Source organism: Elgaria multicarinata, chromosome 14, assembly GCF_023053635.1.
Source record: "Elgaria multicarinata webbii isolate HBS135686 ecotype San Diego chromosome 14, rElgMul1.1.pri, whole genome shotgun sequence".
NCBI classification, from domain to species: Eukaryota; Metazoa; Chordata; class Lepidosauria; order Squamata; family Anguidae; genus Elgaria; species Elgaria multicarinata.
Window position 1 is genome coordinate 7,217,879 of NC_086184.1, and position 26,487 is coordinate 7,244,365.

The window sequence follows — 26,487 nt, forward strand, 5'->3', positions numbered from 1 at the left end:
GAATGATAAAATTCATCATCATCATCATCACTCACATTTCACTTGAAAGTAATCAAGAATCCTCTATATGTGTTTTACATAAACCTTATCTGCATTGTTATTTCATTTGAAGGGGACCTTGCTTCCTCCAGGTAAATGAATAACACCCTTCAAGATGTTGTCTTCTTCCTCTGCCTGACAATCTCTTATTATGGGAGATGCCCACTGGTGAACACCACAAATGCTCAGTCACCCTACGATCATTTAGAGTCTCTGTTTGCTTTTTCCCCAGAAGTGAATTTGGTCTTGAGTTAAAAATAGACCTGACCGTCTTCTTGATACCACTTCAGAATCAAAGATAAGAGGGACCAAGTACCACTAGAGCAGGTCTGAATGTTTTGTGCAGTTAAAGTAAAGAAATATCTAGAATTGACAAAAGCTTTCTTTATCCACCCTTCTCTCCTCCACCCTTCTCCTGCCATCTTAATAGAACCTGATTATCAAGTTCTATTTACACCACTGAAATCAACCATGGAACAATTGAAATTCAATTCAGTTTTTATCATTCCAGCATAAATGCAGATGCTCATGAGCCTGACTTTCTGCACCTATGTCCTTAACAGAAATGATGGTTCATTTTGACTCTTTGGCTCCAGTCCTAAAGGTCCTTCCATTATGGAAACACAATTAACACAATGTGATTTTCCTGCATCCTCATTTCTATTTGAAGTTCCCTGATAACATGCTCCTAGGGACCTTCAGGAATGGTGTGGAATAAAAGCGCAAATGGAGGCTGAAATGATCATGTTCATTTACATGATCAGAGGTGTATCTTAGGATCCATGTCTGCATGTATAGCAGAGGTAGGACACATCTGACAATTTGAGAAACTGTCCTGGGCACAACCACAAAATGGCTGCCATGGGAGCATGGCGAATGACAACTTACCTCCCTGAAGGACTGAAGACAAGGCTAAGTACAAGGAAAAGCCACTGAACAACTCCTTTGAATCCACCGTTTTCAGCACCAGAACAAATCTACTTCACAGCAATCCCAACTGCCACTAAGAAAATGCCCAGGCATATGGCAGCACATCTTAATCACCCATATTTATTTTAATGTTTTTTAATGCTTCATGTATGTATGTTCTGTGTTTTAGAATTTAAAATTTTGTATACTTGTTTTTAGCTCATTTTAGAATTTCTGTAAACCACCCAGAGAGCTCTAGCTATGGGGCGGTATATAAATGTAATAACATAAAATAAATAAATAAATAAATTTACTTATTTAGGAAAATTAATGCCTTCTGGGTAGGTCATCTTGGTGGATGCCAAGAAAGGTGTCTTGGGGGTCTATTGGAGCCTGTCTAGGAACAGAAAACATTATTAAAATAAAATACTTATTTTAATAATGTGGGGATACTCACAGCACTGTCAATGCCCAATGTAAGCAACATTATGAAAAACACAATCGCCCAAAAAGTTGATCCTTTAAGGGTTGAAATAGCTTCTGGATAAAGGATGAAAACTAATCCAGGTCCTGGAAAAGAAGAAAAGAAGGTTATTTGTTTCCCAATTTCATAAATGGAAGGCAAGTTTGATTAATTGATTTCTATTTTTTTTTATTTTTTCACCTTCTGTGTAAACCTCCTCTCTACTTCAGGTTCTTTCTTCCCTTCCCCATACCCCCGGCTTGCTGTGTTGCAATGTTTGTAATATGGCTGTAGCCTGCTTGCAACCATCTGTCAGGGATGCTGTAGGGTGGATTCCTGCATTGAGCTGAGGGTTGGACTTGATGGCCTTAGAGGCCCCTTCCAGCTCTACTATTCTATGATTCTATGCACAGCTAATAACAACACAAATGCACCATGTTTCTTAATTCTTTATGGCCACAAGGGGAAAAAAAGATTAATGATTCCTCAGGACTAGGTGAAACTCATTTTACAACCAGGAGGAGAAGTCTGAGAGCGTAACTAGAACAGAAGAGAGACCTAGGAGTGAAAAGTAGTACTTTGAAGCAGTGAAGAAGAGGACCACAAATGTTTTAGCACAAATACAAGGTAGTATCCTACATAGAGGAGACCCATTGAAAAACATGGGACTTAAGTCAGATGTGTCTAAATTATGTCTCATTCATTTCAATGGGTCTACTCTATTTAGGACTAACATTGGATACTACCCATGGGTCTGTAGTGGATACAGATCAGAGGAACAATCCCCAGAGGGAATACATAAGCAATAGAAATAAATTGTTCCTCAAAGGGTGCACAATTCTCATACATGTCTGTTTGACCTATTTAATAGACAACTCTTTCAGTATTCTGGACTCACGAAAGAGAGATAGATTTGTGGGTGGTTTGAAGGAAGAAATCTATTCAATTTGAGGGAGGAAGAGAAGCTGTCCTACCTTCGGTGGCCACTTCTTGAATGCTGACTTTATATTCATGAGCCATGTAGCCCAATATGGAAAAGATTGCAAAGCCCGAGATGAAGCTGGTGACACAGTTGATCGTACTGGTCATCAATGCATCCCTATGAGACATCAAGAGATGACAAAAGGAAGAGTGGAAATCCCAAGGCTGCCAACATCGAAGAACCAAAATGCATTGTCTTTCTAGCTGCATCAAAAGCAAATCTGAGGTTAAAATCTGGTTGCCATCCTGTTCCCCTCCAATTTACTGCCAATTTACTGCCAGGAGAGGTATCTCAACATTTTAGAAAGGGGGAAAATGCACAAACGCCAGGGAACTACCAAATGATCAGTGGTTTGGGGGGGGGTAATGAAAGGGGGGATGAAAGGAGATACGGCCATCTGAGGAATCCAATGGTCACTTATGGAAGGCTAGATAGGGATACCAGGAGGGCCAGATTTGCCCCTTGGGGTGAGGTTCCCCACCATAGGTCTATAGTGAGTGTTGACTGTAGATTGTAATATTGCATGAACAGCCCTTTTATGTCTGCCATTTATGTAACATTAGATTTCCAGAAAACCCAAGCCACCATTTTTATGTAAATTTGTGGTTTGCTAAAGGGACAGGACAGCACTCACTGGGCCACCCAACTGCTCACATGGTGAGCAGGGGCAGGCAGGGCTGGGTGGGTTCCTGGTGAAACTGGGTGGACTTGAGTCTCTCCATCCTACTTCTGACTCATGCCCATATCAGCCTACAATCTTTGTGGGTTTTGTTCTTCTTTTCACGTGAAAATCTGCACACATTAATGTGCACACATTAATTGTGCACATCATCCCAGAGTGCAGGACACGGAATAATGGGCTCAAGTTACAGGAAGCCAGATTCCGGCTGGACATCAGGAAAAACCTCCTGACTGTTAGAGCAGTATGACAATGGAACTGGTTACCTAGGGAGATTGTGGGCTCTCCCACATTAGGGGCCTTTAAGAGGCAGCTGGACAACCATCTGTCAGGGATGCTTTTGGGTGGATTCCTGCATTGAGCAGGGGGTTGGACTCGATGACCTTATAGGCCCCTTCCAACTCTAATATTCTATGATTCTATGATCTTTGATTTCCAAACACACCTCCCCCCCCCCCAAATGTACATGTGCTGTCAAACACATTTGTGGGTGTCCATGAATCAAATTCCAAGCTTTTGTGTTTTTAACTTGTTGGTTGTTTTATGATGGTTTTAATTTTTGTGAACTGCCCAGAGAGCTTCAGCTATTGGGCAGTATAAAAATGTAATAAATAAATAAATAAATAAAGCTCAGAAATGCAGGGACCTCAACTGCAGATGGTGTCAAGCCCATGTTTGGTTCGGGAAGTGCAAATTGGGTAAAGGTTGATTGAAAACAAACTGAACTGAACTCATCATATATCTCTAATCCCTACGTCCTTATACACCAATGGCATGAATGCTCTTCATACCAAACAATTCAGTGAAATTAGCTGTGTTTCATGTCAATAAAGAAGATGCCAGCTCTCAAACTATTCCCCCTCCACCTTTAAATAAGAGCCACTTTAATACCAATTGTCTAACAACAGACCCTTGTTTTAGAGGATTAAAGATGAAAAGGAATATTTCAAAAAACAGGATAAATTGCTCGTTTCAGCAGAGGGAAAACGACACGAGTAAAACAGCAGAAGGCAAGTTTAATAATTTCCAAACAATTTAACACAGTTGTGACTGCTGCCCCCAAGGGGATTTTAATTATCCTTCCTTCAACAGATCCAGGGTGGTGTTGGTGTTGAAGTGTGCGTGTGTGTCCCTTTTGTTCAGATTACAGGATAAAAGCAATTATTCAGGAAACGGACCTTTCTCTCCTTTTTAAAAGGCACGCTTCCTCGTGATTGGTTACGATTAACGGTAATCTAATTGGGAATGGCAGATGGTTGTCATTCAGAGAGCCATGTGTGATTACAGGTGTCACTTCTGCTACACCATGATGGCCGTTAATTATCACCCAGGAATACTGACAAGCAGATCTAAAGCTGTTGAAAGACAAACTCTAATCTAGAATGAACAAACCAGTAGGCTGTTGAAACCAGTAAGGGGATTCTTTTTAGCCAATTCAGCACAGAAGCCCTGGATCACACAGTGGTCCAAACTGTTTTGCTTCAATGGCCATTTAAGAAATCCCTGAAAACTGTGTTGTCTCCATATTTTGGAAGGCCCTTGGGCAAGTCCCACTCAACTCCCCCCTCCCTTAATGAACCTGCCTTTTCATGGCCATTATTATGAACTGCTATTGTTCCTCAACCTCTTTCTCCTCATTGCTTCCATTGGTTTTCTTGACAGGCTGAAAGCCAGTGAGCAAGGAGATGGACCCATCTACTGCTCCTCCATCTCACCACCCTTGTCTGATCCAGAGGGAGAGGCAGGTGACCAAGTAGACTTCAATGCTGAAGAGCAACTTAAAGGTGGCTCTTGTTAGTGAGTCCCAGCTGGGTGTAGGGGCTCATCAGATTCCTGACCATGCCTAGTCTGGAAACGTGGAGAACTAAATGCTTTTATGTACAAAGGCACTACATGTAGCCACTCTTGGACAAAGGCTGCCTGGCCATGGTTGTTTATCCTAAACATCCACCTGCTACCATTGGATTTCTAAGATCATAATTGGAGGGACTGCTCTGAATAAAACCACCATCAGTGATTCAGCTGGTGGAAATTAGAGAGAGAGAGAGAGAGAGAGAGAGAGAGAGAGAGAGAGAGAGAGAGAGGGACGGAGGGAGGGAGGGAGGCTTTCCAGTTGTAGTGCCTCAGCTTTGGAATGGTCCCCCCAAGGAAGCTAACCTGGTACCAAATTTAATTACTTTCAGATGCCAAGAAAGATCTTGATATTTACACAGGCCTTCTAATCTTTTAACTTCTTATCTCCAATAATGGTGCTCCCTGCAGCTTTTTATTATTTCAAACTGTTCTGCTCATTTAATACTATTTTGTATTTTTAGATGATTTACTAGTATGTGTTGTTGTTTTTTCCTTCTTGAATTTTATATAAATTTGAAAAGTGGTGGTGATGGTGTGTGTGTGTGTGTGTGTGTGTGTGTAAAAGGAGTGCCCCTTTAGTTAAGGTGAGTCAAAACCAAAATGGTACCAATGTTTCCCATCAGGGCATCTGGTTGGCCGCTGTGGGAACAGAATGCTGGACTAAATGGGATTTTAACATTCTATTGGTTATAAAAATGATGCCTGCTGCGTTAATAACTTGAAACTTGGCATCTGTGATCTACCTGATGGGCTAACACACAAGATGATTTCTCTAACAATGCTGTAAGGTGCAGATGCTTCATAAGGGAAGGGAAGCACAGGACAATGTGGGACATCTTTGTAGCCCCAGGCATTCCACATCTGGATTTGGGACAGAAAGACTAAGGAAATGTGTGGGTGCCCAGAACGTAAGTTGTAAGCAAGCACAATTTCTGACATTGATCAACATCATTAATGATCACGGAGCATGGGGGATTCTACACGTCATACTGAGGGTGCTTCCATGCGCCCCCAGTGCGCCCCCAAAGCGATCGTGTAGCTTGCCTGTTCGAAGAGATGAGGAAGAGGCATCCTTGCCGCTGCCGCCACCGAGCTCTCCGACCCGACCAGCGAGGAGGTAGGTGGGTGGTGGCGGCGGCGGCAAGGACGCCTCTTCCTCGTCTCTTCTCAGGCAAGCTACACAATCGCTTTGGGGGCGCACTGGGGGTGCATGGAAGCACCCTCAGTACTACGTATAGAATCTCCCCATGTCTGTTATGGTATCAGCCTTAGCTTCCAATCTGAGACAGCCTTAACTGTGGTCTTAAGTGGCGGCATGTGTGTGATACATTATTTAATAATTTCAATAATACAGTAACATCAAGAATGAATACTTTCCTTATCTGATATTAACTGATTTTTCTTCCCATTTTTAATTCTTGTATCAATAACATTAATTTTAATTTCAATAAATAAATAAAAACGAATAGAAATATTAAAGATACTCAGACAAGTCTGCAATGCATGGATTACCTGTAACAGTTGTTGTCAAACTTATTATAGCTGGCAAAAGCAATTAAGACCCCAAATCCAGCTCCAAGGGAGTAAAATATCTGTGTGGCTGCATCAATCCATACCTCCATAAAGAGAATAGAGAAGGAAAATAAATGAGAAAAATGAATGAGGTAGTAGCCAAATTTGGAAATTTCATAAGCAACATACTATCATCATCACCATCATCATCATCATCATCATCATCATCATCATCAGATACACCAAGCTACAGACCTCCAAATATTTACTCTGCAGTAATGTTGTGTGTTGACTTCAATGACACTATTATTGCACAGCGCTGCTTTCCCAAACTATTTCTAGTTTGCTAAATATTTTTCCAAGAGGTGCCAGACAGTCTCTCCCTCTAAGCTGTAGTGTCACGTCATTTGAATGTTCCTACGGCCTTTTGCTAGTGCTTAATTCTTGCTTACAGATAATAAATGGCAGATTTATAGGGTAAGGAAGACAAATCATTCAGGGGATCCGTAGATGCTAACGCGCTTGCAGGAAGCTCCTTGCAAAGAACAATGAAGAAGAGACTCATGGTCTTCCTGACATCTCACATTTCATTGAGTTGTTATCATTACTTCTTTTGTAAAAGAGATATGAGATTTCAAACACTAGAAGTCCGCATAGCCACAATTCATCCATCACCGGGAAGTCAATGAGTTTACAACTTCCAGTCATAGAAGTCTCAGAGCCAAAGATTCATGACATATTGTTCTTTTCCGATAACTTCAAGAAGATACGGGCCATCTCCAGAGGACAACAATCTACAACTGTCAGGCACAGGGCTACCATCCCAACAGCACCAACTTCTCAGTTGGCATAGACCATCCAACATGACCAGAATATTTTGGGCATGCATACACACCCTACCTCTGCAAGATTAAAGTAGCAACCGTTGCCTGACAGCCTCAGCATTTTGGAACCAGCAGTGATGATTGCTTAGGGTTGGATCAGATTTGGTCATATCTAGAGAAGAGCCACTGAAATCAATGGGATGCAAGTTAGCTCAATTCCCTTTGGTTTCAATTGGTCTACTCTGGATATGATTAGCTTTGGATCCAACCCTTAGGAAAGACAGGTTATGTTTGGGGCACTTTAGTTTAGAAAAAAAAATGAGTAAGTGGGGCCATGATAGAGGTGAGTAAATTTTGCATGTTGTGGAGAAAGTGGACAGGGAGATTTTTTTTCATCCTCTCTCACAATACTAGTATCCGGGATCATCCCAGGGGGCTAAATGATGGCATATTCATAACTGATAAAAGGAATACTTCTTCGAACAGCACATAGTTTAACTACCGAATTCGCTATTACCAAATGTAGTGATGGCCACCAACTTGGATAGCTTTAAAAGGGAATTAGACAAAGATATGGAGGATGAGGCTATCAATGGCTGCTAGTCATGATGGCTATATATTACTTCCAGTATCAGAGGCAGTAAGCCTCTGTATACCACATGCCTGGCAACATGAGCAGAAAGGTGCTATTAGACTCACATTCTGCTTGTGTGTTTCCCATTAGGGCATCTGGTTGGTCACTGTGGGAACAGAATGCTGGACCAAATGGGATTTTAGTCTAATCTAGTATGACTCTTCTTTTGTTCTTATGTGTTCTTTATTATGATTTCTAGTGATGCTCATCTGTAAGAAATCCTTTTTTCCATTAATGACTTGCTTTGCAGCAAACTGAGCTATGAGCTGTTCCCTCATAGCAAGTTGCACAAATTATGGCCGAATTTGGCTAAATGGCATCCAAATTTGTGCAAATTGTAAACTCCTTCTCAATGTCAACAATAATGTATTAATGGAAGTGTAAACTTACTGTGGCTTCTTTTAACCTTCTGAAATCTATGTTGAGGTACGCTTTGATTCCATCATATGCACCAGGCAATGTTAGTCCGTGGATTAACAGCACAGATAATACAACATAAGGCAATGTGGCTGTTATCCATACAACCTATAAGACAGACAGGAAAAAAAAATGATTCAACATCTCCGTGGCAAAGACTTAATCACTGCTATGTTCCCTTTGTCTATTGCATCTTATTGCCTCATTTCACTGTGAGAAATGTCTATGGCAGATACTAATATCCACATGAATATGGAAATTCACGTAGTGTTCACATGAGTTCTCTCTGTGTATAATTCCCACACAATGTCACATGGAGGCCCATGCAAAAGATGTGTTTTTATATGCTCATTCCCCTTCAGACTTAATGCACCATAGCAACATAGTTAATTGTTTTGAGAATGAGCCAGTATGTGTCTTAGGGTTTCACACTCTGCTCTACCCCCCTTTGCATGAGGAGGAGCTTGAAAAAATATCTTTCCATTTTTGAACTTGCCAGAGTTCCCTGTTACTGTCATGTCTAACCCTACTGCCCCTGTTTTGGGAGAAGATGTTTCAGGTAATCAATCAGACTCAGATTCAGAACTAGAAGACGCAGCGCCAGACGCCAGCCAGCCTGTACCAGTGGGGGGGAAGCTCTCACAGGCGATTCCGCAGCTAAGAATCAGCCCTCTCCAGAGCTTATCTCCTCAAGGCCAAATCCTACACACTCAGTGGGAAGTGAAGTTTCTTCCAGAGGAGAGCGTCCCAACAAGCTAGCTGATGCTACGGTCTGCAGGAAGCTGAAACGCACATCGTGGAAGGAAGGCGTGAGAAAGTCAGTTCAATTATACCCAAACCTGCCTCTGCACCAGGCGCTCTGAAGTTAGAGGCATTTGGGAAGTGGCTTCCTATTCTTCTTGAATGGACAATTGTCTTGCTTATTTTTCATAGTTTTGCCTAGGGGGACGTTTCCAAGAGGTTAGAGTCTCTTCAGGTGGAAGAGACGTTTGTTGCTTAATAAAAGCTTTGTGGATTACTTAGCAGGCTTCATCATTTGCCTCCCATCGAAAGCAGGAATTTCCTGAGAAACACGACAGTTACATCCCTACTCTGGACACTGTGGTTTCATCTAAAAGTGGTTAATTAAATCAGGATCATACCGTGCTTAATTTTGAATAATAATATGGCTGTAAAGATAATAACCAGCACTTCAAATTGGGCTCAGAAACACACATGGAACCAATGATAATAAAGTAGCAATGGAGTCACGTGCTTGAATAATGAACCAACTACTATCAACAGTCTGGCAGCAGCTTTCCAAATCAGGATCGGGGGACTGGAATTTCAGGGGGAAAACAGGTGGGAGAAGTTTTAACACACACACCCCCATCCTAGAACACCATGGTCCTGATCCAAATTGTGGTCATTCGTGCTTATTCAAAACTATTGTGTATAGATAGAAGAACATTTAGTTTGGTTCCAAACCACCCTCCAAATGTTAATAGAAACTCTGTGGGTTTGTATGTGTGCTTTTAAGTGTATGTATTAGGGAAGTATTTCTTGTTTATATGATGATATATGTTAGGGTGACCATATGAAAAGGAGGACAGGGCTCCTGTATCTTTAACTGTTGTATTGAAAAGGGAATTTCAGCAGGTATCATTTGTATATATGCGGAACCTGGTGAAATTTCCTCTCCATCACAACAGTTAAAGCTGCAGGAGCCCTGCCCTCTTTTAAATCTGCTCACTCTAGTATAGCTCCTGTAACTTTAACTGTTGTGATGGAGAGGGAATTTCACCAGATTCTCCATATATGCAAATGACACCAGCTGAAATTCCCTTTTCTATGCCACTGTTAAAGATACAGGAGCCCTGTCCTCCTTTTCATAGGGTCACTCTAATATATATATTATGATATAAATTGCTTTAACACCACCCAGATATCCAAATAGGCTGAAGGAGAGCAGATAAATGTTCGAAACAAATAAATAATATTTCCTATACCTTTCCTGAAGTCTTCACACCTTTCCACAGGCTAAAGAAAAGTACTATCACCACTACCAACAGACACAGAACAAGTTGCCACCGTGGCAAGCCGATATCTTGAATCCCGTTGCTTTGATGAAGCTGCAAAACTCGCCGTCTTGCCAAAAAGAGACAGAAGCGCAATTGAGTAAGAAAGTTTTTCATGGAGAACCACACAATAATCTGCTCCCCTGCCCCCAGCCTGAAGCGGCAAAATTTAGGGAAGTATGAGAAAATCATTTCAGTTCCTTTTATTTATTTATTGATTGATTGCATTTCTATATCGCCCAATATCCGAAGCTCTCTGGGCGGTTTACAAATTTAAGACAATTCAAAACAAAACAATACTGTATTTCTTCGATTCTAAGACACACTTCCCCCCCCCCATATAAACATCTCTAAAAATGGAGTGCATCTTAGAATCGCGGGTGCGTTTATTATTTCTTAGAATCAAAGCTTTTTTTTCTGTTGGTGGTACTGAAATCAGTGTGCGTCTTACAATCGACGACGTCTTAGAATCAAAGAAATACGGTAGTATAAAACCATAATATAAAATACAATATAAAAGCACAACCAAGATAAAAACAGCAGAAATGCAAAAAATACAAATTTAAAATGCAAATTTAAAACAGCAAAGTTAAAATTAATTTATAGACTGTTAAAATGCTGGGAGAATAAAAAGGTCTTCACCTGGCGTCTAAAAGAATATAATGTAGGTGCCAAGCGAACCTCCTTAGGGAGCTCATTCCACAGCCGGGGTGCCATAGCAGAGAAAGCCCTCCTCCTGGTAGCCACCTGACTTCCTTCCTTACTTCCTCAGGATTTACCCAATCCGTACCTTCCAGATCCAACACAGCCTTAGACACCATCTGTGGCTGAAGTCCATACATATCTAAGCTGACATTGGCCCCATTCAGAAGATACCTTAAACCATGGCTTTCACCATAATGGTTAAGCCAGAAAGCAGGGCTGTGTTCAGAAGACACCTTAAACCATGGCTTTAACCACAGTGAATAAGGCTTTTTGCCTTATTCCCCATGGTTAAAGCCATGGTTTAAGGTTTCTGCTGAACACAGCCTGGCTTTCTGGATTAACCACCGTGGTTAAAGCTGTGGTTTAAGGTGTCTTCTGAATGGGGCCAATGTCATTCACAGACCATGTAGTTCAGCATTCTGTTCACACCGTGGCCAACCAGCTGCCCACAGGAAACCCACAGGAACAACATGAGTGCAATAGCAGCTTCCCACCCATGTTCCCCAGCAACTGACATTGTTACTGAAGCTAGGTAGCATATAGCAATCAGGACTATTCCCATTCACAGCCTTCTCCTCCAGGAATTTGTTTAACCCTCTTGTAAAGCCATGAAAATTGGTGCTCATCAATATGTTTTGTGGCAAGTTCATTACATCCTGTTTCTGCATCTGTCTACAATTAAATGGAACACATTTTTTCTAAAGTACACATTATTTTGTTACACAGCGTTTCTAAAATACACATTTTTGTACGCATTTTTGAGCTGAGAGTTCAGAGAAGTGTACAAAGCAAAGGCGAACGGCATTCTGATCTGTATATTATCCTCGACTTAGCTTAAAAACGCAGACCAAAGCAAAGTCTCCCATCATCCCTAGCTGTTTCATCTCTTCATAAGCTTCCGCCTGGTCTACCTAATAGGGTTGTTGCAAGGGTTGTGGGAATGATGTATCTGAGGCCTTAGCTAGACCTACCTTTTGTTCCAGGGGAGAGAGGGGAGAGCTCGAGTTGGGATTAATGAGAGATCTCGCCCCCATTTATACATAAGGTGCGACGACCTCAGGAAGAGAGGCGTTGCGCCCACCATTTTTTTAAAAAAAGGAGACGGAGTGCAAGAACGGTTGTGCGCAAAGGTAAGGTGTTTTTTTTTTTAAAAAAATAACTACTTTCCCTGCTCCCCCCAACCTACTCCTGATTGGCACAATGCTCCTGAAGAGCACTGCGCCCCGTGCATGGCTCCTGGCTCTGCTCAAGTAATCGCATGGAGCCGGGTAAACCAGCGGAAACAGGCCACACGCTCCGTGGTCTTGGGCTCAGCCCGAGACCACAGAAAAAGTGGGCACAAAGGGGTGGGCTGTGTCCTGGGGCAAGGGAGGGATGATCCCTACCTGATCTTGGGATCCCCTGTGCATCATGTGGACACACAGGGACGATCCCAGGGTTCTCCCTGGAATATAGCCTAGTCTAGCTATAGCCAGAGAGTTCTATCAGCAATATGCTCATTACTAGAGAGTTGAAGACAATGTAAGAAAGAGGCAAGCCCCTTAGATCCCCGTCCATTGTGTGTTCCATTTCTTCATGGTGCACTATGTTGAAAGCACTCTCTTTATGGCACCGTTAAAAGGATATGAAGTCTAAACAGGAAACAGAATTTAAAAGAACATGACGTGCCTTAATGGGACGGGGTCGCTTTGTTTTCCAATCTTGGCCTTTAAGGTGGAGCCAGAAAAAGCAAACCTAAACACCCCACTTCTAAACACATGGCGTAGACGTCAAAGCCCCATTGACTGCAGTCATCCAACACAATACGGTAAACCCTTGGGATGAAAAAGTTGCTGGGGTGGATAATGCCATCGCCCTATGAGAACCTACAAGTCCAAATGCCACTAGGGCCAAACTATATGGTACATTGTTGATCAGGCTGACCATATGATGAAAAGGAGGACTGGGCTCCTGTATCTTTAACAGTTGTATAGAAAAGGGAATTTCAGCAGGTGTCATTTGCATGCATGCAGCACTTGGTGAAATTCCCTCTTCATCACAACAGTTAAAGCCGCAAGAGCCCTGCCCTATTGACTAGATACAAAAGATGGCAGGGCTCCTGCGGCTTTAACTGTTGTGATGAAGAAAGGATTTCACCAGGCGCTGCATGCATACAAATGACACCTGCTGAAATTCCCTTTTCTATGCAACTGTTAAAGATGCTTGTGGTCACCCTACTGTTGATCCATTATGCAGAGAATGGTAAGCATAAACAATCCTGTTTAATTTAAGAATCTTTTAAGCCATCTCAACCAATTATTTGAAGAGTGTCACTTCATTCACTTTCGGAAATAATTTCGATTAATGAACACCTTATTCTTTTGGTCATTTTGAAAGACTGTCTCTAGTAATGGTGTCAATCCCATGCCTAGGCTATAGGAATCAGGCTACTGGGTTTCTTTTAGGTAGAGAGGGTTTAGTTTCATGGCAGCAATTAAAAGATTTTATAGCTGAGGCTGCATTCCCTAGCGGTGAGGTCTCATTGACAACTTTATTAAAAACTGTGGCAGTGGATTCTATAGGCCCAAGCCTCAAAGTTTATTCTAAGAAATAAATAAATAAAACAAAAATAGGTGAGATGACATACATGCTATTCTATTCCATCTTGTAGTCATGGAGGAATAACCTACATTGTATCTTCCTTTTGTGGGTTTTAGATTAGAACTACATTAATTGACTGCTACAGCATCTAGCCAGAACAGACTCAGGCCTTAGCTAGACCTACCTGTGATTGCGTGACGGAGGGGTGAAGATCTCACGATGGTTTTATTGTGAGATCCCCCTCTGTTTACATACGGAGTGTGACGACCTCAGATGGAGAGGCGTAGCGCCTGCCATTTTTTCCAGTTAAAGGGCCAGCAATGCACAAATGCTCGTGCGCAAAAGGTAAGTTTTTTTAAAAAAATAATTACTTCCCCGTTCCCCCCCACCCCAGCCCCAATGGGCGCAGTGCTCCCGAGGAGTGCTGCACCCCGTGTGCGGGTCCTGGCTCATTGTGAGGAATTGAGAGGAGCTGTGACAAACCGCGGCACCCGGCCACATGTTCCGCTATCTTGGGCTCAGCCCAAGACTGTGGAAAAACCAGGCCTAAAGGGGAGGGCGAGATCCCGGGGCAAGGGAGGGATTATCCCTCCCTGATCCTGGGATCCCCTGTGCATCATCTGCACATTTTCTTCCATTTTATGACGCGTTGTCTCTACTCACATGTTGGGAAATTGAGCATGACTTGAAGCATCCCTAAATGTCTGTCAGTAAAAGATACATTAAATCAATGTAACTTTAATAAAGAATGGAAGCATTAATTACGCTGGGAATCTCACAGAGAGGATTAAGAAAATACTCCCCCATGGCTTCGTTATTTCCATAAGTATTATATCCTTAGTCTTTCTATTAAAGTTCTCTTATTCCATGGTTTTTAGAAATCATTTGGAGGAGAGTAAAAGCTGTGTAAGAATATATATAAAAAGACTTTTTAAAAATATTTTATTCATAATTCTAAAAGAAATTATTTCAGAATCCAAAAACTCTGCAAATTTTCTATTTTGGGGGCAGACTCAGCTATTGGGCATTATACAAATGTAATAAATAAATAGATAAATAATAAATAAATAAATAAATAAATAAATAAAATTATCCCCCCTCCCAAATATTTGTGTGTGTTTTTCTTTGTGTGTGTTTTTCAAGGCCTTTACACCTCTACACGTAACTTGAATAATATTAACCCTCCAGGTGGAGGGAAGAGAATGAAGCATGTTTACAGCATGTTTTAGTATAAAGACTGGAACATTTTCATTGTTCTGACCTACCAAAAAGCTGGGTCTTTTTATTCTACTTTGATGGTTCCCATTTATCAAAAATAATAAGAATAGAAACTGGTGGAGGGTTCCAATGTCGTGACTGATCCCAACCTTCTAGAAAAGTGCCACATTTATTTATTTATTTATTTATTTAAAAAACTGTCTAATAGAAATAAATGAAACAGTTTGTTAAACAAATGCACTTTGCCAAGAGGAAAACTAATCCATCTTTCTGTTGTGTTGCCTGCTTGAATAATAATGGCCCCTCTCTGGATTTCCCACTTGTGTTATTTTTTTGTTACAGTTATAGAGGAAACAATAGGGATCACTCCAGTTCTATTTCTGCCTCCACTGTTGCAATTACTAGCTAGATAAAATAATAGAGACCTGCTTATGCTTATACTTCCTTCCTTTTCTCTTTTTTATAATACACAGCCACTTCGTATTTTGCATTGTGGCTTGGCTAGTTAGGATCACGGGCTCTGTTCCATTTAATAGCACAGAACGGAAGGGAGTTCTCATGGCGCTGGAACATCTGGTCTGTCATCAGCAGCTCACAGTGTAGTATCAATGGCTACAGGGATATCTCAGCCATGCATAACAAGATGCAGATTTGTTTCAGTTTTAATACGTGATTCCGATGGAGGACAGTTCTTTTCATGGATACTTAGGGCCTGATGACGATGTTAAAGTGAGATCACTTTACTACAGTCATGGGACTGGAGAGGAATGAACTCTACATCCTCAAGAGCAATGCCCCTTCCTATCTTTACTATAGTCATTATGGGTTATTTATTGGGGAAGCCCATACTGCCCATGTTACAACATCACTGCTTTCTTGGCCAATGTCAAAGAGCTAACAGTGAGCTTATATACACACCAGTTGCTGGGTGGAAGGGTGCTATTGCACCATGCCCTGCTTGTGGATCCGTGGTCATCAGTGGGTTGGACACTGTGTGAACACAGTGCTGGACTAGATGAAACCTTGGTCTGATGCAGCAGGGCTCTTCTTATGTTCTTATTTAAAGCTAGGATGGGTGAATCCTCTTTCTCCTTGGATTGGCCTATTTTTTCACCTTTAATTTCCCCCTCACCTCCTCCCTGGGAAAAATTGGGAAAATCCTGAGTTGATCCTAATAACTTAGATGATTTAATGGCCTGATGCCCCAAATCCACAAAAGAGTCTCCATCTTCCCTTCCTTAGCCAAGAGCAGCCATTGCAAGCTCTCCCAAAAGAGCTACATTCCCCAGAACACACCCCATCATGTCGTTCAGACAAAAGGATGGAAAACACAAGAGGAGAGAGAAAGACTCCCTGTCCCCCACCCCTTTCCATAGTTTGCACCATTGTTTCTGCACAGGGAAGGGAAAGGTGATTGTTTGAGGATGGGTTGGAGGCACTGACACTGGGCTCGGTCGGACTCCCAAAACACTATGGTCTGGATCCAGGATAACTCAAGGACTACATACCCCTTCTTTAAAATCATTTGTGGAAGTTTCTGGGGCCATTGCTAGATGAGGGTTTAGCCCGGGCTGATCCCCGGGCTCACCCCTGTGTGTCCAGATGACACACAGGGGATCCCGGGGTCAGACAGGATAACCAGCACCGGTTGGGTTCCAGTATTTCTGCAGCCCTGGGCTGGTTCCTGCCTTTTAGATACCGCTTCCATGGTGCAATATCCTACTTGGTGTAGCTGAGGCCTCAGAACTTCATGCTCCTGAGTGATTTTGTATATATTTATAGAATTGTGTCAATATTACATGATAGTCAGAGATCTCGAATTTTAAGTCTATTCTAAACGATCTGAAAGATGTGATCTTTGCATTGCTATTTTATATCTTTGGTTAAAAGTTTACTTTGTGATGATGTTACAACTATATATAAATAAACAAATGTAGGTGTGGGAGAATGAGTGCCGTTTGAGATTGCCAGAGTCTCTGTTTTCCACTTTGATGCTCACCTCATTCTTGCTCCTCAATAGAGTATCTTTTCTTTCTTCCCTTTTTTTCTTTTTACAAAAATATTTTTTTTTAAAAAAATAGTGCACTTTTCAAAGTGTGTGCCTCAAATGCACACTTTTACCCATAAGCTAAAGTATGAACATACCTTTTAAAGTGGAAATGTGCATTTTGGGATGTGCGCCACGACACACTTTTGAACACAAATGCAAGTGCAGGAGTTTGCAAAAATATATATATATATATCCTGAGAATTATCTTCCTGCTCATGGTCCCGTTCAGGGATGAGAGCAGGACATGGGAACACGAATGAAATCGTCTCATACATCCCCACAAATCTGGAACAACTGCAGACTGTTTTAAGATACAAAATTTCCCCGAAAAAATCCCAGACTTACTCATAAAACTCAGCGGCGGGAGTCACCTTGTACTTGGAGTAAGTGATGCCAGTAACAAAGGCTGAAGCATTCCTGGGGTCCGTGCAGTTGGCACTGTTCCAGGGGTTGCCACATTTTGTCCAGGGAAGTTCCCCCAGTGTGAATGATGCAAAGAGATAATACAGAGACCAAGCTATGATGACGTTGTAGTAGAAACCCACGTATAGAGCTATGAGTATCACAGCATAGCCGACACCTGAAGACAAAGAATAATTAGATTACACACAAAGGTGTACAATACAATGCATCAGAATATAATTTTCCTAGTGAAGGATAGAAAAGGAATGATTGCTCATCATTTGCAGTTCACAATTACTAAACAAATTCCATTCCAAGGTTTTGGTTCCTCTACTTATTAAGGAAGTAAGCTTTATTCATTCATTCAGTCATTCATTCAGTCATTCATTCAGGCAAGGTTGTGTGGAAATCCCAAGTTCTCTTCTCAATCATCCCAGAGTGCAGGACATAGAATAATGGGCTCAAGTTACAGGAAGCCAGATTCTGGCTGGACATCAGGAAAAACTTCCTGAATGTTAGAGCAGTACGACAATGGAACCAGTTGCCTAGGGAGGTTGTGGGCTCTCCTACACTGGAGGCCTTCAATAGGCAGCTGGACAACCATCTGTCAGGTATGCTTTAGAGTGGATTCCTGCATTGAGAAGGGGGTTGGACTCGATGGCCTTATAGGCCCCTTCCAACTCTACTATTCTATGATTCTATGAAATAGTATGTAGGTTTTGTTAGTGTTAAACTAATTAATTGACCAGTCAAATATTGGCCAAATATTTACAGATATTTGGGGAGTGTGCAATTCGACATTACCACGAAAGTGAATTCCATTGCTCTAGCATAAGGAGCCTCTAGCACAACACCAATAGCATTTGCTGGTGTGACGGGTATGTAAGTCAAGCTGGTGTGACGGATATTCAAGTCAAGGCAGGCTTGGCCTTACCAGGAACAACATCAAGGCAAAGGGGAGCCCAATTCAGCCCTATGCATTGGCCAGAGAAGCAACAGCAGGAAGCTGACGTTATTCTTGCCTGCCTGAAAGAACACCTATAAAAACTTTGAAGCAAAGAATTGGTATCCGGATTTTGCTGTTTTTCTTACTCCCTCCCAATTTCTCTCCCTTTTCTGTTGTCTCTTTGAGATTGTAAGCCTGAACAGAGAGGCTGTCTTATTATTAACTTTTGTAAGACTGAAGAGCAGGGTTAACATGCTGCAAATAAATCAATAAATGCAGTCATAAACAGCAATGTCCGAGAATTTTGTTTTTGCTCACAAAACATGCAAGCATGTCCTGTTCATAACTCCAAACGCAATCTCAAGCATGACCACGTATCTGCCCCCAAAATGTCCATGAATAGCCAAATATATGCTCACATTCAATTTGAGCAACTTCCCCAGTTCAATTTGCATGAATTTCCTCCTTTGCACAACGTTCCCCCATGGACTGAATCAAACCCACTTCAGTCTATGGAGGAAATTGGTGCAAATTAGGAAATCTGCATAATTTCCCCATTCATGCAGAACAAGGAAAGCTCACGAACATGAACAGGAATCAAGCATGGCAGAAGTAGTGAGCCAATGTTCAGAGAACCATGGCAATCTTGAACATCATCCAATTGGCCATCCCTTGTCATAAAGATAAACAGTGACCTACAAGGTACAATATTTTACATTTAGGGCACAATCCTGCACATATTTTGGCAGAAAAAAGTCCTACAACTCCATGGCTTTAGCTAGACCTAAGGTTTATCCCGGGATCATCCAGGGGTCATCCCTGTTCATGTAAATGACACAAGATATCCCGGGAGCAGGCAGGGACGACCACGGGACAATCCCGGGATAAACCTTAGGTCTAGCTAAGGCCCCAGCTTCAGCCACCATGACTTGCTTGGAAATTCTGGGTGTGGTAGGACTTTGTTCTGTCCAAACATACATAGGAGCAAGCCGTTAGCAGTGGTAAATTATTAGATGGTAGACTGGTAATATTTGATCAGTCAATTGACCAGTGTGTTGATCCTAGTAGCATGCATTCAAATCTAGTGCAAATTTGAATGAAAATCCAGAATAACTACCCTGGGGTAAATTATTCAGTGATGTCATCCAAGTCACTTTCACAAGCAAATATAGCCTATTAAGCATGGACACAGCCTGCTATTTACTACAGCTGGGTTCCGCCCAAATGGCTAAACTCAGCCCTCAGACCTTGACATTTGAAAGAACACTTCCATGGTGATTGCTTGCACATTACCAGCCAGGTGCCAAATTCCTACTTCCAGACACTGCCATGTTTGTCATGGACCCTAGCCACTTACTAGGCATAAAAAATATGTTTCCAGTCACTGGGATACTGTCTAGGAGAAGCTATACTCTCACCCACAGATATATCTTCTAGGTACGGAATACCATTATTTGTTGTACTGGCCAAAAATATTCATAGTAAACACATTTAGACGACAGCCATAAATTGTAATGGTGACCGAGTCATTTAAGAAGATGAATGATTCTCTTTATTTTCCTTCATGTTGCAATGCTGGTCAATTGCTTAGTCAAATATTGTGAAATATTTGACAAAACCATAATGCTTCTGAATCTTGTAGAAGTCCTGTGCTGCCAACTTAATGTAACGGCCTTTTAGAAATGTTCTTTTTTAAGAGAGAGAGAGAGAGAGAGAGAGAGAGAGAGAGAGAGAGAGAGAGTCTTTGGAGGGGGGTCTCTCTCTCTCTCTCTTTCTCTTTGTGTGTGTGTATACTAAGTATATATAGTTGCTTGCTATGCCTTGCTCTTCTTCTTCTTCTTCTTCTTCTTCTTCTTCTTCTTCTTATTATTATTATTATTATTATTATTATTATTATTACTACTATTATTATTCTGACCCTGGTGTTCTAGAATAAAACCAGAGAGCAGAATTGATCAATTGATTACTCACATTTAAAACCTTATTTGTCAAAAGTTGTAGAATCTCACTACTGTATTCGTTTCATTATTCCACAATAATTTGTTTTTGGAATTAATGTTAACTATCAAACCTATTGTTCATTAAGATATATTTGTTGTTCTTCAAATGTTTAACAAACAAACAAACAAGAACCGTGATGGGTATTTGACCAGTCAGTTGATCAAGGGTTGGATCCAGATTTATGCTGGATGGATCAACTGCACTGACAGAAGTGGATTTTCCCACCCTCTCCTTCCCTCCAGATTGTGCTAAATGGAGCAAGGGGATGAGGCAGTCCCCCAAATTTGGCCACAGGGACCTACCATGAGCAGAGTTCTTTTTGTGGAAGGTCCCATCCTCTTATAGAAGTCAGATCCTAGACCCAACCCAATATCTTTTTCGATCAATCAAATGCCCAACCTTTTTTTTCCCTTGAGGCACCTTTTTATTTTATATATTTCATACATTTTTGTGCAAGATGGTGTCTATATGTTTGTATGTTCTATTTTGACATTGGGTCGACCAAATGGTTGTCAGCAATGAAAGATTCTCTCCAAAATATGTAAGTTGGCTATTCCGTCCCTGCAACATTGTAGAATCATAGATAGAATCATAGAACAGTAGAGTTGGTAGGGGTCTACAAGGCCATGGAGTCCAACCCCCTGCTCAATGCAGGAATCCACCCTAAAGCATCCCTGACAGTTTGTTGTCCAGCTGCCTCTTGAAGGCCTCTAGTGTGGGAGAGCCCACAATTTCCTTTTATGCAAGCATGGGGAATGTGTTCAGTGACAAGAGCAGCAACAGAAATACCTTAATTTGAAGAAAGCCTGAGATTTACCTTTAAAAAGTGGACAGATTTTCCATACAGTGGCAGCCCCTTCTCTGTTATACTGGCCCAAAGCTAGTTCCATATAGAATAAGGGCATCCCAGCTATGATGAGGAAGAGGATGTAAGGGATGAGGAAGGCACCTAGAAAACAAAAGCACCAAACAGATATTAACCACATACTGATTTAACTTTGGGTTCTTCCACGTTGAGATCTTACCTGTAAACAATAAATCATTTTCAATGTTCCACATTGATAGTTAGTAGGGCACAATTTGCAATATGCCTTGTTTGAAATGAGCACTATTAACAATTTATGTGGAACACTGGGATTGTTTTATTGTTTACTTGTATGTTGCAATCCCTGCTTGCAGTGCACTCTTCTAACTGTGTGAATGTATCTGCGTTGTCTCATTCCTGTTCTACATATGTGTTGTTACAACCCTTTGAAGAAGGCCTAATGAAACAGCAAGAGGCTGAAACATGTTGGGCTTTCCATCAATAAATTCATTTAGGGCACCCTGAGTTCAATCTTGACTGCTTGTTCCCATAAATGAGTCAAGAAGGCATGGAGCCAATAGAAGGGAGAAGCTGGTGTCCATGGCAGATGGACTCTGTTACTCATCACATTGGAGAAGGTTAAAGGGCCCTGTGTCCATCCTATCTCAGGTGGAATGAAGTTCGCTCAGTCATTTGAGGCAATGTTCAACCTTTGCCCAATTCATAATCTGACCCATTATTATTATTATTATTATTATTATTATTATTATTATTATTATTAAAATACTTGCCAGCCAGGAAGTTCCAATTGCTACACAGGTTCCATTGGTTTGTGAACTGGATCAAGGATTCAAGTGCAACGCTCAATCAGGGTTAGCATCCACACTTGTGTGTGCATTTTTGGTTGGGAAACTCCAGGCTCATCTACACCAAGCAGATATTCCCCTATGAAAGTGGTATGAAAGCAGTATATAAAAGGCAGGAGCCACACGACTGCTTTGTAGCGGTATTGAAGTGCACTGACAACAGTTGGGGCCCATTGACACCTACCATATACCGCTTTCATACCACTTTCATAGTGTTATATCCTGCTTGGTATAGATGTGTCACGGGCCCCAACAACTGTCAATGCACTTCAGTACCACTATAAAGCAGTAGTGCGGCTCCTGCCTTTTATATTTCGCTTTCATAGTGAAATATCCTGCTTGGTGTAGACGAGCCCTCCATTGCAAAATTTGGAGAAGTGCGAATTTGGAAGGGTAACTGAGTTTCTTAATTCATTTGGAAGTGCTGGCTGGGGAATGCTTCGAGTTGCAGGACTTTTTTCTTTCTAAATATGCAAAGGGTTGCACACTTCAAGCCCTTAACAGATTAGGGCCTAGCTATCTGAGGGACTGCCTATCTTGGTTTGGAACTGCTTGGTTACAAAAATCAGCAAAAGTGGCTCTTTTGAGGATCCCCATGAGTAGAGAGAGGCCTGTTTGTCAAGTTTATAGGAAAGGGATTTCTCCTTTGCTGTTTCCAAACTCTGGAACACACTCCCTCTTGAATTACAAATGTTCCCCACTCTGCATTCAGGAAGTGGGGCAGAACATAGCTTTTATTTATTTATTATTATTATTATTATTATTATTATTATTATTATTATTATTTCTTATGTTTTTACATTTTTTCCCTTTAAAAGACATATTTTAATAAGTTGTCATTTGTTAAGGATTTTTGTTTGGTCAACCCACACTGGGTGGTTCCAGAAAAGTGGTATAGAAAAATGATACGAAAAAATAAAATAAGAATAAGAATATTTAACAGCAGATGAGCTGGGATATCGCTGACAATTGATGGGCTTTCATTCTGTCCTGAGGGTTTCTGCTCATGCTATCAGGAAGCTGCGTGCAAGAAAGATTGTGACCTGTTTCAGCCCTGTCCACAATGACTTTGTGTATTCTGTTTCCCCACTTAGGCGTAAACCCCACATGGCCCTTTTTTCTGTTTCCAGGACTGTGCATGGCTGGGGAGAGTCCGATCGAGTGAACAATGATCCAGATGCAAGATACGGCACAATGTTTTTGCTAATCTTTGTGTTTGGGTGGAGTGTGTGTGTGTGTGTGTGTGTGTGTGTATGTGTGTGTGATACAGCTGGATTGTAGTGATAGCTACGATGGTTGACTGAGTAAATCCATCTCAGCGATATGAGTCTCCCTGGGAAAACAAATGCATTCTCCCATCAGGACATGGCTAATTTAAATATCAAAGTGTAACTAGAGTTAATGGGCGATGCTCAAGATCAAAGAAAATAGACTCGGGCTGATTGCATGCATTTGTCTGACGGCTTTATAGACATCACGGCACAAAAAGTAAAATAGATCAACAACTACCCAAGGTGAGATAACTAGAGGCTAGACTGATTAGTTGATTTATTTGCAATCAGATATCTTTCCAATTTTTTCCCCTGTTATGGTATAATTACTATGGTGGGGGTAGAAGGATCTGCTCCATTATGAATGGGGGGGGCGGGAACTATGGAATTAATCCTACGCATGTTTAGCATGGGAGCCGCAGGGCTTCCCCACCCCCTGTCTAAACATGCCTAGGATGATGATGATGATGATGATGATGATGATGATGATTATTTTATATAGCACCATCAATGTACATGGTGCTGTACAGAGCAAAACAGTAAATAGCAAGACCCTGCCGCATAGGTTAACATTCTGGAAGCCCTAAGGCAAAAAGCGAGATGTTCAGTGGCAGATCTGGATAACGGGGCCTGGGCTTCAGCTGGCTGTCTAAAAAATGACAGGAGATTTTTTATTTGGAGGGAGAAATAGCCATTCAGGGAGCAATACTTAGTCATTGCCCTCGAGTCACTTATCCCTGCTGTTTCTGTCCAGTTGGGAGATGTGGCACATAGCAATTAACTACCCTTCCTTCACCAGGGCTCCACAAATTCACTCAGCAGTTCGCCTAGGGGAGGACATCCAACCCTCGGATGAGCAGGAAACCTGGCGCACCCCACAGATCCCAGCCCCTGCTTGCTGTTGTCAGGCAGATAAACAGCAACAAGAACAGGCGTTCCTTCTGAACTGCAGGGAATGTTCCCTCTGTTTTGTACCTCTGCCATACCACAAACAACAAGTAAGAGATGTTCCTTCTACTCTCCCAAGCTCTGGGTCCATGCTGGAGCATGGAGATCACGATATTCTCTCCTGAACAACTTAGCAGAAGAATGGAGCCAATGACAGCTGACTAAACAGGAGAACATGATTGACCATCTGCTGTTTCTCATAACCCTGAGATAGTGCACTGACAACTGTTGGGGCCCATGACGCATCTACACCAAGCAGGACATAACACTATGGAAGTGGTATGAAAGCGGTATATGGTATGTATTTGGTATGGTAACTGGAGTATTGCGTCCAGTTCTGGGCTCCACAATTCAAGAAGGATGCAGACAAGCTGGAGCGTGTTCAGAGGAGAGCAACGAGGATGATCAGGGGTCTGGAAACAAAACCCTATGAACAGAGATTGAAAGAACTGGGCATGTTGAGCCTGGAGAAGAGAAGATTGAGGGGAGACATGATAGCACTCTTCAAATACTTAAAAGGTTGTCACACAGAGGAGGGCCAGGATCTCTTCTCGATTCTCCCAGAGTGCAGGACACGGAATAACGGGCTCAAGTTAAAGGAAGCCAGATTCCGGCTGGACATCAGGAAAAACTTCCTGACTGTTAGAGCAGTGCGACAGTGGAATCAGCTACCTAGGGAGGTTGTGGGCTCTCCCACACTAGAGGCATTCAAAAGGCAGCTGGACAACCATCTGTCAGAGATGCTTTAGGGTGGATTCCTGCATTGAGCAGGGGGTTGGACTCGATGGCCTCGTAGGCCCCTTCCAACTCTACTATTCTATGATTCTATGTGTCACAGTTGTCAGTGCACTTCAATACCGCTATAAAGCAGTAGTGTGGCTCCTACATTTTATATACCGCTTTTATACCACTTTTGTAGTGGAATATCCTGCTTGGTGTAGATGAGCCCTGGGAGTGGCTACAGGGAGCATGCAAATACCTTGTTACAAGAGATTTACTGGATACCAGTCTGTTTATGGGCACAAATCAAAGCACTGTTTATGAACTTTAACCACACATATGACGTAGGACCGGGCGACCCTAATCTCCAAATATTCCCTGCCGGCATGAACAGCCATCACCAGGAATTATGGGAGATATAGGACAGTGTCCAATGGTGCAGTTCCACAAACCCAAATAGTGTTAGTGATGCTTCATCTGCACAAGCACTCGCGCATTGTTCTTGAGCAACCGACGGCACAACCAGTTGGGCAAATGTAGGTTTAGTTGGATTCTCTTCTTGCATATAGTTCAGAATCTGGTTTATGCTAGTGCAATATCATTTGTTCTAATGGAATGAACCGGTTGGATTGTCTAAAACCTTCCCAAGACACCAGGTTGCTACCATCACCACCAAGTGCCTTGCTGGAGGTCTAAGCTGATTGCTTCCAGAGGAGTTTGGAAATCAGGGCGATCTTAGAGCTGCAGCTTGCCAACCCCTGCTGTAGAAGAGCCAGTGTTCAACCAATTACACCATGTTCTGCTTTTACAGATGTCATAACCTGCCAACAGCAGATTTGAGAACTCAGTACAACATTAGCATTTTTATAGCAATATGACCCTATTGAGTTAAAAGAAGAAGGAGAAGAAAGTGAGTCCTAACTGTGCCTGTTGAAGAACATCAAGTCTTGGTGGCATTTGTACAAAGAGCTTTTTGATTAACTTTAAAATCAACAGAGCATACAAAGGATGCTATTTTGTGCTTTGTAGAGGCATTTTTGGCAGAGGAAAGAAGATAATGGGTGTGACCCAGCCAGGGCCGGTGCCGGACTATTTTGCGCCCTAGGCAAGGCAAGCTACTTGCACCCCCCCCCCAAAAAAAAATACCAACTTTGATTCAGCTGTTCAAGATGAGTTTCTGAACTATTATATTTTCCCTTCTATTATGTTTTTTTTCTTAAAACAGGTAATTTGTATAAAACTGTGACCCTAAAAAGGCAGTACTGCATCCCTCTGTGGTCTGCGCCCTAGGCAGCTGCCTAGTTGGCCTAATGGTGGTGACAGCCCTGGACCTAGCTAGAAAGACTTAGTCCACAGCTAGACCTAACGTTTATCCTGGGATCATCCAGGGTTCGCCCCTGCCCGAGCACTGGATCCCCTGTGTGTCACCTAGATGAACAGGTTTGACCCCTGGATGATCCAGGGATAAACCTTAGGTCTAGCTATGGCCTTGCTCATCTCTAAAGTTAACCAGGTGGACTTGGAGAGGGTATGAGAAAAAGAGGAGACTAGCTCTGGTGCTTTGAAATGTCAAAAGAGGTTTCTTCATTTTTCTTATCCGAAATG

General features: G+C 42.0%; 1 protein-coding gene across 1 annotated transcript in view; it reads right to left on the reverse strand.

Annotated features, from left to right (window-relative positions):
- The window catches only part of SLC6A2 (solute carrier family 6 member 2), a 72,311-nt gene that overhangs the window by 16,134 nt on the left and 29,690 nt on the right, over nt 1–26,487 (reverse strand). Inside the window, exons 3-9 of the mRNA XM_063141422.1 lie at nt 21,090–21,221; nt 17,269–17,503; nt 10,302–10,440; nt 8,287–8,421; nt 6,439–6,542; nt 2,386–2,510; nt 1,406–1,518 (exon numbers count right to left, since the gene is read on the reverse strand). Coding sequence (XP_062997492.1) covers nt 1,406–1,518; nt 2,386–2,510; nt 6,439–6,542; nt 8,287–8,421; nt 10,302–10,440; nt 17,269–17,503; nt 21,090–21,221 — 983 coding nt within the window. The remainder of the gene's footprint in view (nt 1–1,405; nt 1,519–2,385; nt 2,511–6,438; nt 6,543–8,286; nt 8,422–10,301; nt 10,441–17,268; nt 17,504–21,089; nt 21,222–26,487) is intronic.